Raw genomic sequence first — 14,594 nt, forward strand, 5'->3', positions numbered from 1 at the left:
AAATCCATCTAAAAGCAGTTACAGTAGAGTAGATTTTATTTCTCCATTCAGTTATTCAATTGATATTGTGTCCTTCCTCCCAAAGGAGCCCAGGGTGGCAAACACATGCATAATAATTTAAGTGTTCTGAAAACAGTTAAAACATTCCAAAAAGCAGTTACAGTTAAAAACATCATTCTATCCGGTGATGTTAGGGTAGCCATGAACAGTATCCTTCATCCACAAAATGCCTGGGTAAACAAGGATGATTTCAAATTCCCCTGAAAGATGATAATGAAGGAGAAAGGGTCAGCACACTGGGGAGGGCATTCCACAATTGGGGAGCCACTATAGAAAAGGCCCCGTCATGGGTCTCCGCCAACCACCAGTAAGGCCTTGCCTGCTGGCAGTAGGATCTGAGATGGTTGGTACTGGGGAATGCACTCTTTAAGGTCTTTATATGCTGATATTAACATCTTGAATTTAGCCCTGTAGCTCAGTGGCCACCTCTACAAATTCTAAATAAAACAATAAAACCATTTATACACGTGTTCAATTAATATTCCATAAATGGCTGGATCACAACTGGGAGAAAGCCTTATTCAACAGAAGTATCTTCCACAGGCATCATTTGGGAATAATCCTCACACCTCACACTGATGTAGAGTCTGAGGGGGACAGTTACTTGTCTAAGTTAGTGGTGGGATCATGGTGCCTGGACTACAACTGCCATCTTCCTTGACCTTTGGTTGTGGCTGATGGGAGTTGGAGTCCAACAGCATCTGGAGGCCACCTCTGCTTGAGCTCTTAACTGGGGTCATCCTAATTCTAGAGCTCTGGTTTCTTTGTTACCCGACGAAAAGATCCTCTGCAGGCTGCTTACTACAGTGTCCTTGTGACAGCATAGATATGCTGGGCTTCCATCCTCTCCAGCCAAGTGGGGAACAACTTGCTTTCCTGGATTTTTAATCCGAATTGTGTTAGAATTCTCCTTGCCTCTTTGGAATGGCATTATGGATGAGCAGCTTACTAAGTGATTACATTTCCAAGTGGCATGTTAGCACTTGATAAACCATCATCCGTGTGTAACCGGAGTCTCTGGCCTGGAGGATTTTTCTGGATGCAGTCATAATATTAGCAGTGTACAGGCTCAGTGGCAGAGCATCTGCTTTGCATGCAGAAGGTCTCAAGTTTAATCTCTAGGTAGGGCCAGGAGAGACATCCCCACCGAAAACCAGTGTTGGAAACTCAAATATATATGCTAGATGCCAAATGGCTTCTTAAACCACAGCTACGGTTGCCAAAATGGAATGTCCAGTTGCCATTTTGGGGGCAAGACTGCTCTAATGTCTTATTTTTCAGATGATGGACTGGCTGTCATTGATTCTTGGTTAAACATCTGGCTCGTTCAGATGACAACCTTGAGCTAGGTTAAGAGCTTTGAAAACTTAAAGAAGTTGCTTGATCCAGGGACAGTCTACGTATATATTGGCCTATTCCAACCTCTTTTTCTTAATGGTGACTGCTCCTGCTCAGGCTGCACAGAAGAAGCATTTTGGTTCCAGAAACCCGTTCCGATTGTGCAGATAAAATATAATTGATAGAATTCTACAGGATGGGGTCTGAGGATGTGAAAACAGTCCAGATCCAATGATCTCCCAGGCATGCACCTCCAGATGGTGGAGATGTCAGGCATCATCCTGGTACCCAGGCATCTTCCCTTGGTTGCAAGTGGTCAGTAGCCAGGTGCAAAATGCGTCTGGCACCTGGCTAATTGCAAACACTGCCTGAACCCCTGGAGAACTGCTGCCAGTGTATGTAGACAATACCGAACTAGACGGACAAATGGTCTGATTTCTGTCTAAAGGAGCTTTCTAGGTTACTATGGTTTTATTTGTTTGTTTGTTTGTTGAATGATTGATGGCCATTTAGGGCAGTTCCACTTCTTTGGCATTTGGGTGACCAATGTCAATATCCAGAAGTGCCCAGCAAAGGGGCTGGTCTCCCTAAGATTTGGGCAGGATGGGGGCGAAAGGCATGGGCAGCACAGCCTGTCCCAGGACCTATCTCAACAAACCTGGGCGCTTGTGGTGGGAATCCTACAGGCGCCTCTCTCCCTTTAAAGAGACAGTGAAACAGCTTTGGTGCTTGGCTGCCCTTTCGTAGCACCCCAAACCTAGATACAGTGGTACCTCTGGTTGCGAACGGGGCCTGTTCGCAACATGAAAAGAGCGCAACCTGAAGTGCCGTATCTTCGCAGGTGCGCAGTGCGATTTGGTGCTTGTGCGCATGCGCAAGCGGTGAAACCTGGAAGTAACCTTTTCTGGTACTTCCGGGTCACTGCGGGACGTAACCTGAAAGAACGTAATATGAAGCAAACGTAACATGAGGTATGACTGTACCTGGATCCAGCTGCCTTGCTTTGCCTGATGATAGGCAGAGAAGACCTAAGGCTTCGGGGGATTAAGTCTAGGAACCGGTTCCCTTCCGACCCCAAACTCAATTTCACTCCCCCCTCCCATCTTTGTCTCTTGCAGGTGGACGACGCAATGCTCATGTTTGACAAGACCACGAACAGGCACCGAGGTGAGGCCCTGTATTTTGAGGAGCCAGGCTTCGGGGTGTTTGATGGGAATCCAGGCACCACTTGCGACTGCCTCCGCCCTCCTGCCCTGCCCCACCCTGCTTGCAGCTCCTTCCCACCCCCTTCCCTCCAGCCTCTTCCTTCCAGATCCACTTTCCTTCGTCAGCCGTGTCCTTTTACCCGATGCGTCCCCTCTCAGCACAGAGGGCTTTTTGTTTGCCTGCTTCCTGTGCCGTGTAACTCTTTGCCGGCGGGGGCAGCCTCTTCCCCTTCCCCTCCCTGGTCACCTACGTGGCTCCATCTGTCTGTGTGTCTTACCTTGTCCTGAGTAATTTGAGCCCCCGGGGAAGCTGACACGAAAGCCAGGAGGCTGCCTCTCCTCCTTTGCCGCAGCACGGGGGGGGGGGGGGCTTGGGGCGGCGGCGGCGGCTGCTCCCACTCCTAGGTCACCTTTTCCCAGAGCCTCCCTTGGGGAGTTTGGTTACAGAGCAGGGAGCCTTCTGCTGGCTGTTGGCAGGAGACCACTCTCCTGCGTAGTGGTGGGTGGGTGTTGTGCCATTCAAGGCAAGGCTTGTCCTCTGGGTTGAAGACTACTGATGTTACCCAGCCCGCCCCCCAGCCCCTAGATGCCTGACTCCTTTGGGAATCAAGAATAGGCCATCCCTGCTTTCACATATTGTTCCCAAACTGTTTCAGCCAACCAGCCTCTTGGTTCCATAAACTCATCTCCATTGCCCCTTACCTTACACTGCAATAACGGTTTGCACAACTCACTAAGGAATATAACAGCACAATGAAATTCAAAACGGAAACAGTTGATTGCACATTTATTCAAAAATCCAATAAAAACCATTTAGTTTAATGAATTCAGGAAAATGGGTGGACTTGAGCCAGTGATACTAAGTTTTCAAAGTCCGGTGGTCATTTACATTCCATGCCACCCTCTTGCCTGCTTGGCACCCCCTGGGTAATCCACTGCCCCCTTTGGGAACCACTGGTATAGGATGCTGCTTGCTTTCCCTGATGTGGGACTCCACTACAAAATGATTTAAAATAATAACAAGTATTTGTTGGTGTTTTTATGCTGCCACACACACACACACACACACACACACACACACACACACAGCCTCATACTCAGCCTATCTGAAGGGGTTGCCAACTTCCCAGTCACTTCCAGTGGCTGTGACTTTTTAAACACGTTACCCTGCGATGTGGTGCCTCCCTATTAGTGCTGTAAAGGCATTTTCTGCATGCTGGGGTCAGCAGATCAAACTGCTCACGGAGACCTAAGTGCAGACTTAGGTGGATCCTTCATTGCCCTGCAGTTCCTCAGTCAAGTGACAACACTAGGCCTACCTGTAGAAATACTTTGGTTTTCTACATGTGGCAAGGTTGAAAGCTGTGTTCTGCAGAGGAAGCAAATAAATTCCTTTCCCCCCAACCTGCCTGCCCTGCATTCACACTTGTGGTGAAATCCGGTGGTGTAGCTTTTGAAAACCTGGTGCCCTCCAAAGGCTTTAGAATACACCTCCCATCAGTTCCTGACAGCTGATGGGAGTTGTAGTCCAAGTCCAAAGCAGCATTAGTACTCCTGGATGAGAGAACCAGTGTGGTGTAGTGGTTAAGAGCGGTGGACTTGTAATCTGGTGAACCGGGTTCGCGTCTCCGCTCTTCCATATGCAGCTGCTGGGTGACCTTGGGCTAGTCACACTTCTCTGAAGTCTCTCAGCCCCACTCACCTCACAGAGTGTTTGTTGTGGGGGAGGAAGGGAAAGGAGAATGTTAGCCGCTTTGAGACTCCTTCGGGTAGTGATAAAGCGGGATATCAAATCCAAACTCTTCTTCTTCTTCTCCTCGAATACCAGTCGCTGGAAACTGCAGGTGGTTGAGAGTGCTCTCAAGTCCTGCTAGGGAGCTTCCCCATTAAGCCATCTGGGTGGCCACCGTGAGAATTGGACTGGATGGGCTACTGGCCTGATCCAGCAGGTTTCTTTGCATGTTGTGTTTGTGTCTTGACATTCTGACAGGACCTGAGCAGGGTAGGATCCTGGCCTGGCCTTCATTCTGCCATAGAATATGATTCTGCAGCATCTTGACCAGGCCATAACTGCTTTATTTCTCTTTCAGGTTTTGGATTTGTCACATTCGAAAGTGAAGACATTGTGGAGAAAGTCTGCGAGATCCACTTCCATGAGATCAACAACAAAATGGTTAGGAGGAGGAAGGTTGGGTTGTGGATTCTGCAATGTGTGTGTATGTGAAGTGTTAGATGGGTCTCCCTTCCTATCGCACAGCACAGCCACCTGTCTGTGATCTATGTGGCCAGTGATTCCTAGTATTGTCAACTATACGTGCACTGGGAAAACTTGACTAGATTGGAGTTGCTGATTTTTTTTTATTATTTTATTCTGGCAGGACTTAACATGTCTTTAAAAGTTGCATGATGGGTGGTAATTCAACAGGTGCAGCCCTCACCACCCAAATATGGGGATGCAGTGAAGGGGAACACTCCACCCATTGTGTTTCTGTCAGTTGCACCACTTTTGAAGAGCCACAGGAGCCTTGTAAGGGGGAAGGAGGAGGAGGAAGTGGCAATGGGGTTCCACATTTAATAGGGGACAGGGTGGAAATGAGGAGGAAGAATCCAAGCAGGAAATGCTGTGTGCAAAGAACTGTTGGATCCAAACTAGTTTAGGGCAAACTTTTTTTTTAAGATGTCGTGATGGGAAACCAGCCTTTTGTGGCTTAGAAAGGAGACATAAATGAAAATAATGGAGCCGTCTTTGCCCTTTAGAAGTTTTGGGCGACAATTCAAATTGGCCGCAGCCAGTACAAAGTTGGAGAATGGTTTTGTGGGCATGGTTATGGAAGGGAGGGGGGATGCAGCAATTTTTACAGGGCTGGGCTTGAAGAAAGCTCTTCTGCTTGTAAATCTGACTCCGGGGTTGTGAAGTGAGGGGTTGCTCTACAAGCTGACCTATCCTACACGGTTAGGGGGGCTGTCAAACAAGCTGTCTCCTTTCTGTGTCCCATGCCAGGTGGAATGTAAAAAAGCTCAGCCAAAGGAAGTGATGTCCCCCACTGGCTCTGCAAGAGGGCGGTCCCGGGTGATGCCTTACGGAATGGACGCCTTCATGCTCGGGATTGGCATGTTGGGTAAGGACGGCAAAGGAGCTCTCTTTTAACTGCCTGCGCCCCTTACTCTTTCTCTCTGCCCTTATTGCTCTGCAGCAGACAGCCTGCGTTAAGACCTGTGCCGAGTTGTGTAAGGATCAGCTCTCTGATGTCAGAGGTCTTGTGATGGGGGTAATACATTTGGGCGGGCGGGCATTTGTCATCCTACACTGCCCTCTTCTGGCAGAATGGGTGCACTGCAGATAATTCCAGTGCTGGAGCAGAGTTTCCCACGAAGGGGGTACACCTTCCCCTACAGATTAAAATTTGACACACACATTGCTCTTGGACATGAAGAGCATTCCTTTTGCAGGGTGCAAAAGTAAGAACTGCACACACTGCTTCCTGTTTAAAGCAGATGAGGCGCCACTAGAGCACTTTAAAAAATCATGCAGAGGTGCAGCACGGAGACTCGCTCCGCTTTAAGGTGTTTGGAACACAGCACAGGATCCTTTAATGACTAGACTAAGTAAACGTGTGCCAAAAGATTCTGTTCTTCTTATCTTAATTTTTCCACAAGTGCTGTTTTGCCATAATTTTGTTGTGCCGACTTGTCAGAGAAGCACTCTCTTAAGTTCTTCCAGTGCCTCATTATTGTGAGCCTGGCTGCTAGTAGAGGACAACTAATTAAAGGTTTGAACTCTGAGTGAATATTGTCTCCCATGAAAAGATTGAGGAGAGCAAGATCCGGACATTTAGAAGATCCCTTCTACTGCCTCTCATGAATGAGGGAATCCGGGGTGAATCAGGTGTGTGTGTGCCTTGCTGTGAAATAATCTAACTTTTCTAAATGCTTTTGTCTCTGGGAATAGGTTACCCAGGTTTTCAGGCTGCCACCTACGCCAGCCGAAGTTACACGGGCATTGCGCCTGGCTACACTTACCAGTTCCCTGGTATGTCTCTCTCCCTTTTCTCAGTTGTTGTGCCTTTGTGCTAAGGGTGGGCTCCCCAGTGACCCCAAAATCCATCCCTACAATCCCTGCGGGCGGTGGAGGATGGATGACAGACCTCAGTCCCAGAGTCCTAATGCAGCCACGAGGACCTTCAGCCCTTGGAACTCTACCCTAGCCACACACCCTCTCCCTAGTCCTTGGGACTCTGATAAGGCTTCATTCTCATCTGGATGGAGATAGAGGGGATCCATGCGAGTGTGTGTAGAAACTAGCCTACGACACAAAGATAAAATTCACACCTGTTGCTCCGCCCACTTTTGCCTCTGGCCCCGCCTACCAGCAACATGTGCCCCCCCCCCAGGTTGCCCAGATGAGAATGTGGCCCTCGGGCTGAAAAGGGGATTCGCCGCCACCTCTCTAAACTTTTGCCAATTGTCTCCACTCAAGAAGGAAGTGAGAGAAACCTCTGAGGTTTTAATAGGAGCAGGACGCTGATGTTGTGGTTTCCTCCTTGGTACCCTTCTCCCTGGAAACTTGTTAGTCCTAGAAAGGGCAGCTTGCAAGCCTCTCTCTCTTTCTCTCTCTCAATCTGTTTTTCTAAGCCCCTCCTTCCCTCCCTGCTTCTGATCCTCAACACCCACCTCAAACCCCCTCCCAGAGTTGCCGCCTTCCTGAAAACCGGAACACAAAAGCCCTCAACCGCACCATCTAAAAAGCCGGATATTAATTGAGACTCACAATCAAAAATCTAACGGGCTCCAAACCTCAAGGAATGAAAAATAATTTGTTACTTCAATGGGGGGGGGGGGTGTGTGGATCACAAGAAGCCTTTGAGGCAGGTCACACTGCTGCTGTTTGCAAAGGGGGGGGGGAATCCTTTATTTAGGCGGTCATACTGAGCCAGGGCACCTGGTGCCGGTTTTGAAAGCAGTGGTGGGTCTTTTCTCACCTGCTCCCTACTCTATCAAGTCCAGGCAGCAACTCTGAGGATTGGCCTCACCCAGAATATTTGTGTTTTCTGCTGTTGCGCCTCTTCTCTCCCCCGCCCCTTCCGCTCTGCTTGCTGGGTCCTCTCTTTCGGGGACGAAACTGACCACATATCCTAAGTTGTCTTGCCTTTCGTTTTTAGAATTCCGGGTAGAGAGGACCCCCCTCCCGAGTGCCCCAGTCCTCCCTGAGCTGACAGGTCAGTCCCACCGATTTCCTAAACCTTGCAAAAAGCTGGAAGGGTGGGGTGGGGGCACAGAGTTTTGGGCGGCTCCTGCCCAGTTGCCACCTTGCAGCTTGTTTTGGGGGAGCGGGCGGGCGGGAGGTTGGAATTGACCCTCGTTTCCTTTTCCATCTGCGTGAAAATTCAGGCTCTTGCGTTGTTCTGCAACAGCTCCACGTTCAGGGAAATGTGTTTGATGTTACATCCTTACTTGAAGGGCTCAGCCATTTGACACCACCGATAAGGCATCCACCCACGCAACCCTTTTGCTCTTTCTCTCGGTGCTTTTTCACCAAGCCTCACTCTGCAAAGCATAAGAGAGACACCGCTGGTCAGAAGGAATGTTGCTGGTCCGCGTGGACCGAGGAGAAAAGGGGTCACCTTTTACCAAGTGTGGGGGCCTTCAGTCCTCCCTATGTTGGCTGAGGACTCTGACTCCCATCAACCCCAGCAGCCAGCATGGCCGGTGGGTAGGGCCAAAGGGACCTGTAGGCCCGGAGTTTCCCCCTTCTCTGTCTTCTACCAAGGCAGCTTCACATGTTCATGGGCAGTTTGGAAATCCCTGTTCTGCTCCGAATTCTGGTGCCTCCTCCTAGAACTGTGAACTACTTAGCTACGCTTCCTGAATTGCAGGGGTTGGACTAGATGACCCTCGGGTCCCTTCCAGCTGATTCTGCTGCATTGTTCCTTACTCTCTCCCCCCCCCCCCCGAGAAAACAGCCATGCCAATGCTGGAATGGCGCAGCACTGTTTCCCCCTATTTTTCTGGAGATGGAATGGGGTGGAATTTTTGGGGGTGCTCCTTCCCTGCACCCACTGTTCACAAGGGAGCAGAGGGCACCTCCTCCCCACCCTCCTCCTCCTCTTCCTCCTCCACCTCCTCTCTGAGTCTAATGCCTCACGCCGCTTCCTTCCCATGGCCCTTCCGCCCTTTGGCCTGGCCTCGCACTTGCATTTCAGAGCGCACCCCCTGCCCCCCCGCTGCCATTTCCCCAAAGCTTTGTAGAAGCTGCCACGTGTGTCTCCTGCCTGGGCAGCGCTCTGCTGTTCCTCTCTCTTCCTGAGCTAATGGACTGACAGGCCCGTCTCATCCTCCGTAACATCCCCTCACTCGCCACACTTCCCTCTCTTTCTTCTGAGGTTTGGAGCTTCAGGGGTGGGGGAGACCTTAGCCTACTTCATGCCACAGCTTTCCAAGGTAATTTGTTATAAGCACCCAAAGACCCTGCAGCACAGGCATTCGGATACCATAGGTAATAATAATACAGTCATACCTCTTGTTACGTTCGGTTCAGGTTACATCTTTTTAGGTTGTGTCCCGCGGTGACCCAGAAGTACCGGAAAGGGTTACTTCCGGGTTTCACTGCTCGCGCATGCGCAGATGCTCAAAATGACGTCATGCGCAGAAGCGGTGAATCGCAACCCGTGCACACGCATACGTGGGTTGCATTCTGCTCATGTTGCGAACGTGGCTCTGGAAAGGATCCCGTTTGCAACCAGAGGTACCACTGTAGTAGTAATAATAATAATAATAATAATAATAATAATAATAATAATAATGCCTTTCCCCAGGCTTAAAATCTTGCTGCTTCTGACCTATTTTATTTTATTAACATGGGTATCAAAAAGCTTTATTCCATTGTGGAACCCTCCCCGAGGTGGCGTCTGTGTGGTTCTCAGGTGGTCATCAATACATGCCAGCCTCACCTGAGCCAGACCTACTTAGCTTCTTCAAGTTGGTGGCCTCTTGTGCCTTCAGACGACGGCCACAGTCTGGAGCTGACAGGATGCTGAATCCAACCACACTGGCTATCCCAGGTAGACCACAGTTCAAGGTCACGTCCGCACCATAAAGAGCTATGATACCATGGCCACCCCGCTCCAAAGAATTATGGGAGCCGTGGTTCGTTAAGAGTGCTGAGAGTTGTTAGGAGACCACCCCCACTCCCCTCCCAGAGCCGCTACCCCCTAAGTGGTTTAACAATCAATCCCCTTTCCCAGGGAACTCTGGGAACGGCAGCTTTGTGAGGGGGCTAGGGGGTCTACCGACCAGTGCTTTTTTTCTAGAAAAATAGAAGCCATGAAGCTGTTACAGTAAGTGCCACATTTTTAAAATTACAACAAAAGAAGTGCCGGTACTGCCTGCCCCTGAGTACCTCCTGGGGGAAGCACTGCTCCTAACCACTCTCGGCACCCTTAACGAACCACAGCACCCATAATTCTTTGGGGGAAGCCATGCCTGTTTAAGTTCTTTAAATATATGCTGTGGCTGTGACCTTGAACTGCTCTCTGCCTGGTGCAGGGAGTGGTTGGAACTCTGCCTCTTGCCAGCCCCAGCCAATATGGCCCAGTGGACTACAACTCCCATCATCCCTTGACCAACATTGCTGCATGTTGACTATCCCTGATGTAATTAGACAGTGGAGGAAACCTATGAAAGCTTCCGAAGCCAGCAGAAGGCAGCTTGTCTCCCACCATCCCTGAGATCGAAGAAGAGGCATTATTCCCTGCGTGGAAATTCTACTTCTCAGAGAGCAGGGAATACCAGTGACTCCAACTCCCATCAGCAGGCGAGGGTCACCACCTCCCCTATCCCTGGCTCATGGGCCCTGGGTGCTCTTCAGATTCACCAGCCACCCACGCCTTCACCACCCCTGCGGGGAAGCCCAGGCCTGCTCTGACGTCTCTCCCTTTCCTTCCAGCCATCCCTCTCACTGCGTATGGACCCATGGCGGCGGCAGCAGCGGCGGCGGCTGTGGTGCGAGGGACAGGTAACTGCCGTGCTCCCTGGGGGGTGGCCACCTTGCTGGCTTTGGGGAAGCTCTCTATTTGTTCTGGGTGAGGGGTGGGGCGGGGGGACGAGGGGGCCTTCATTTTGGCATCTTCACTGGCTAGTCCTGCTTCCTCCTGTAGGGTCCACCCCAAACCGCACCGGTGGATTCCTGGGCACCACCAGCCCCGGGCCAATGGCGGAGCTTTACGGAGCAGCCAATCAGGATTCAGGAGTCAGCAGCTACATCAGCGCAGCGAGTCCCGCCCCGAGCACTGGCTTTGGCCACAGCCTAGGGGTGAGTGATCAGCAGGAGGGCCCTGTGGGGCGGAGCAAGGAGCTCTCTAAAAAGCAGCCTCCCCCAGGCTGCTGCCCTATGGATGTTTTGTACTATAGCTCCCATCAGCTCCAGCCAACACAGCCATTTTGGACTGCAGCTCCCATTGTTGCTGTAGTCCAGAGTATCTGGAGGGCACCAGTTTGGCGATGGCTGAATTAAAGGGTGTGAAGGACTAAGCAGGACCCAACAGAGCCACTGCCAGACAGGAAAGGCAGGCCAGTGACTTAGTAGCATAACATTCATTTATGTTTGCTTTTTAAAGAAATGTCGGGACTTCTTTAGCTTTGCCTAAAGTCATATATCCTTCAGTAACAATCATAATTATTGAATACTGCTAAAGCACATAGCATTTTTTTTTAAAAAGCACTGTGCGTATATTAAATTATGAAACTGTCCCTGCCTTCCAGGCTCGCAATTTAATAGGTACAGCACGTAAGGAAATAGGAATGCGGAGGGAAGAGGAAAGCAAGCGTTAGAACAGCTGCTTTTTCACTGGCCGGTGGATGGGGCCAAGTTGGTCTCCCCATTGCTATGATTATCTTCCTAGAAGGCAGTGTGTGCAGCCCTGCCAGTGGCCCTTTCTGATGACAAAGGCTAGAGTGCTCTGCGCTTCAATTCTGCAGCACCAGATAACTCAGTTGGGTCATTTGATGTATTTATTTAGTTCATAAAATTTATATACTGCATGATTGCAAAACAAAAAACCCTGAAAAAACCACACTCAAGGCGGTTTACAAAAAAGAACTCTTTTTTGTGTTCAGTATTTTACCCCCTTGAGGAGCCATTTTTTGTCAGTCGTGTTACGAATTATGTGTGTACAATAAAAATAAAACATTTTTTAAACAACAACCCCAGATTAAATTTTTCATCAACATTCTACGTATCTGGATAGGCCTTTCCTTAGCAAAAACGTTTTTAGCAAGCGCCAAAAAGAGTACAAAATGAGGCACCTGCCTGCTGGATGTCAATAGGCAAGGGAGTTCCAAAGTGCTGCCACACTGAAAGTTCCATTCCTTACAAATGTGGAACGAGAATTTTGTGGCACCTGTAACAGTGCCAGTTCTGCAGATTGAAGCAGTCAAGACTGCACATGTGGGGATAAGGTCATCTTGCAGTTTAACCTGATATAGTACACCCACACCCACCCACAAAATATGGTACATTGTGAGTGTTCAGAGCTCTGCAGATAATGTCCAATCAATGTCATGTCATTGTTTTGAAGGGACCTTTGATTGCAACAGCGTTTACTAATGGTTACCACTGAAGCTGAGGACCAAGGAAGGAGGAGGTAAGATGGCCAATGGGGACTCGGCTTCAATAGGTCTGTCCTTGAAGACAGTTTTAGAACTCTTAGTTGAACTGTAGGGTGAAGTGGCCATAGTCCAAGATATTAGAGGGGATGCCTCCTCCCATAGATACCTATCTGTACTTTGAAGTCACGTGGTAAGACCTGGGATGGTTCTCTGCATCTTCTGGCTGTAACAGAGGACCAGGCAAATTCATGCTTTCAGCAGCTAATAGCTGTGATGGCTGTGTTCTGCCTCCATAGTCTGAGGCAGCAATGTTCCTGAATCCCAGTTGCTGGAAACCACTGTGTGTGCGAGGGAGAGATGCTTTAGAGCTTGTGTCCTGCTTTTGGGGCTCTTACAGCCATCTGGTTGGCCACTGTGAAAACAGGAGGTTGGACTGCGTGAGCCATTGGCAGGTTCTTCTTATGTTCAGAGCCTGCCTCCTCTTTTCTACATGAGGGGAAAGGCACGCCCACTGACTTGACACAGATGCTTGGCTGTGTGAGAAAAAGCCCTTCCATTTGTCTCTTGTGGGATGTTCCCATTGTGGAGTCTAGTATTATGTTGGGCATTGTAAAGGATTCTTTAGTTGTGATTCCTGCATTGCAGGGGGTTGGACCAGATTAGCTTTGGGGAGTGCCTTTCAGTTCTAGGCGGGTGGCGCTGTGGTCTAAACCACTGAGTCTCTTGGGCTTGCCGACTGGAAGATTGGCGGTTCAAATCCCTGCGACAGAGTGAGCTCTCGTTGCTCTGTCCCAGCTGCTGCCAACCAAGCAGCTTGAAAGCACACCAGTGCAAGTAGATAAATAGGTACTCCTGTGGCGGGAAGGTAAACGGTGTTTCCGTGCACTCTGGCTTATGTCATAGTGTCCCGTTGAGCCAGAAGTGGTTTTGTCCTGCTGGCCACATGACCTGGAAAACACCAGCTCCCTTGGCCTGAAAGCGAGATGAACGCTGCAACCCCGTAGTCGCCTTTGACTGGATTTAACCATCCAGGGATCCTTTACCTTTTAACCATTGTAAGATTCTACGAGAAGGTGTGCCTGCACACTCTTGAGACAGCTGTGAATGCAAAATTCTGGGGAGGCTAACCTTGCACGATCATTCCATAATTTCCATCTCCCCACACCCTTTGTTCTTGCAGATTCCCCAGTGAGCAAACCAAGGACAAGCAACCTGGAGGATCCGGCAACACTTGAGGGATGAGCCAAGATTTCATTTTTAGTAAATAAAACTGCACACTCGTGGCTGTTTGCTGGGCTTCTCCCGGCCTGCCCTGATCTCTCCATTGACCAGATCTTGAGCACTGGATTTGAACGCAAGGAGATCTTGTCTCCTCTTCTTACTAATAACCGCTGACCGTTTACACTTCTCCCCAAACCCTCCACCCCGACAATTCTTCTTTTATTTATTTTGTTAGCTTGTTAGCTTTTATTTTTTAATCTTTTTTGGGGGGGGAGGGGAGGGAGAGGGGGGTGCTGGGGAAGGAGGACCGAGGAGGTGTGAAGTCAGTCCTCTCATTGTCATTGTTTTTCGTTGTTGTGGTTCTTTTTGCTCTTTTGCAGAGCCTCTCAGAAGAACCGTTTTTATGAATTTGGATTTTATTTTATTTTTTGTGATTGTGAGTAGGGGGTAGCTTTTATTGAGGAATATTTTTATTTGGCTTTGAAATCTTTTTGTTTTGTTTTTAGATATATATTATATAAATATATATTTTGGGGGGCGGGCAGGGCAGGAGGAAGGAACAGGACTCGGTCATGAGAAAGCAAAAGGTTATCTTGGAAAGGACGCATTGCGATGTCAAGTGAAGGCAGTTCCGAAGGGTAGGCAGAGAGCAGGGAGATGTCGCTGCATCGGGCAGATTCTCTTTCTCTCGGTCTCTCTCTCTTTTTTGTGTGAAAAAAAGAAACCTTTTCTTTCTATCAAGGTGAGGCTTTGAGAAACGTGCCGAATTAGCAGAAGGCAATTGCTGTGGAACGAATAATGAACTGTATATTTTGCTAAGTGGACTAAGAGGAAGAAGAAAACACTATTCCTGATGACTGAATTCCCCCCTCCCCTCCTTTCCCCTCCCCTAGATTTTAGGTTTCTGTGGGTTTTTATTATTGTTATTTTGTTCTCCGCCCCCTTCCCTTTGATCTTTCCTGTATCATATGTAAATATTGCAGGGCGGTCTTCGGCCTTGTTGTGCACCAAGCAAACTCTGGGTTTCTTAAGCTTCCTTTCTTTTTCCTCTTCACATTCTGGGCCTCTTGATGCCGAAAACGTGAGCAATACTCTCTCCAGTTGGACCGTGACGAACCTCTTTCCCCTCCCCCTTTTTTATACCTTTTACTGTATAAGATTTTAAGA

The 14,594-nt window shown here is 49.2% G+C and overlaps 1 protein-coding gene across 5 annotated transcripts in view; it reads left to right on the forward strand.

Annotated features, from left to right (window-relative positions):
* The window catches only part of MSI1 (musashi RNA binding protein 1), a 55,302-nt gene extending 41,768 nt beyond the window's left edge, over positions 1–13,534 (forward strand). For 2 of the 5 annotated variants that reach the window (XM_081175074.1, XM_081175072.1), the window contains exons 7-15: positions 2,517–2,565; positions 4,694–4,776; positions 5,605–5,722; positions 6,553–6,633; positions 7,763–7,819; positions 10,546–10,614; positions 10,739–10,911; positions 12,176–12,241; positions 13,387–13,534. In XM_081175074.1, the coding sequence (XP_081031200.1) occupies positions 2,517–2,565; positions 4,694–4,776; positions 5,605–5,722; positions 6,553–6,633; positions 7,763–7,819; positions 10,546–10,614; positions 10,739–10,911; positions 12,176–12,217 (672 nt within the window). In that variant the 3' untranslated portion in view covers positions 12,218–12,241; positions 13,387–13,534. The remainder of the gene's footprint in view (positions 1–2,516; positions 2,566–4,693; positions 4,777–5,604; positions 5,723–6,552; positions 6,634–7,762; positions 7,820–10,545; positions 10,615–10,738; positions 10,912–12,175; positions 12,242–13,386) is intronic. The other 3 variants (XM_081175073.1, XM_081175075.1, XM_081175076.1) reach the window with 3 other exon arrangements.
* Positions 13,535–14,594: the final 1,060 nt, after the last annotated feature.

Source organism: Podarcis bocagei (genome assembly GCF_964188305.1).
Source record: "Podarcis bocagei genome assembly, chromosome: 16".
NCBI classification, from domain to species: Eukaryota; Metazoa; Chordata; class Lepidosauria; order Squamata; family Lacertidae; genus Podarcis; species Podarcis bocagei.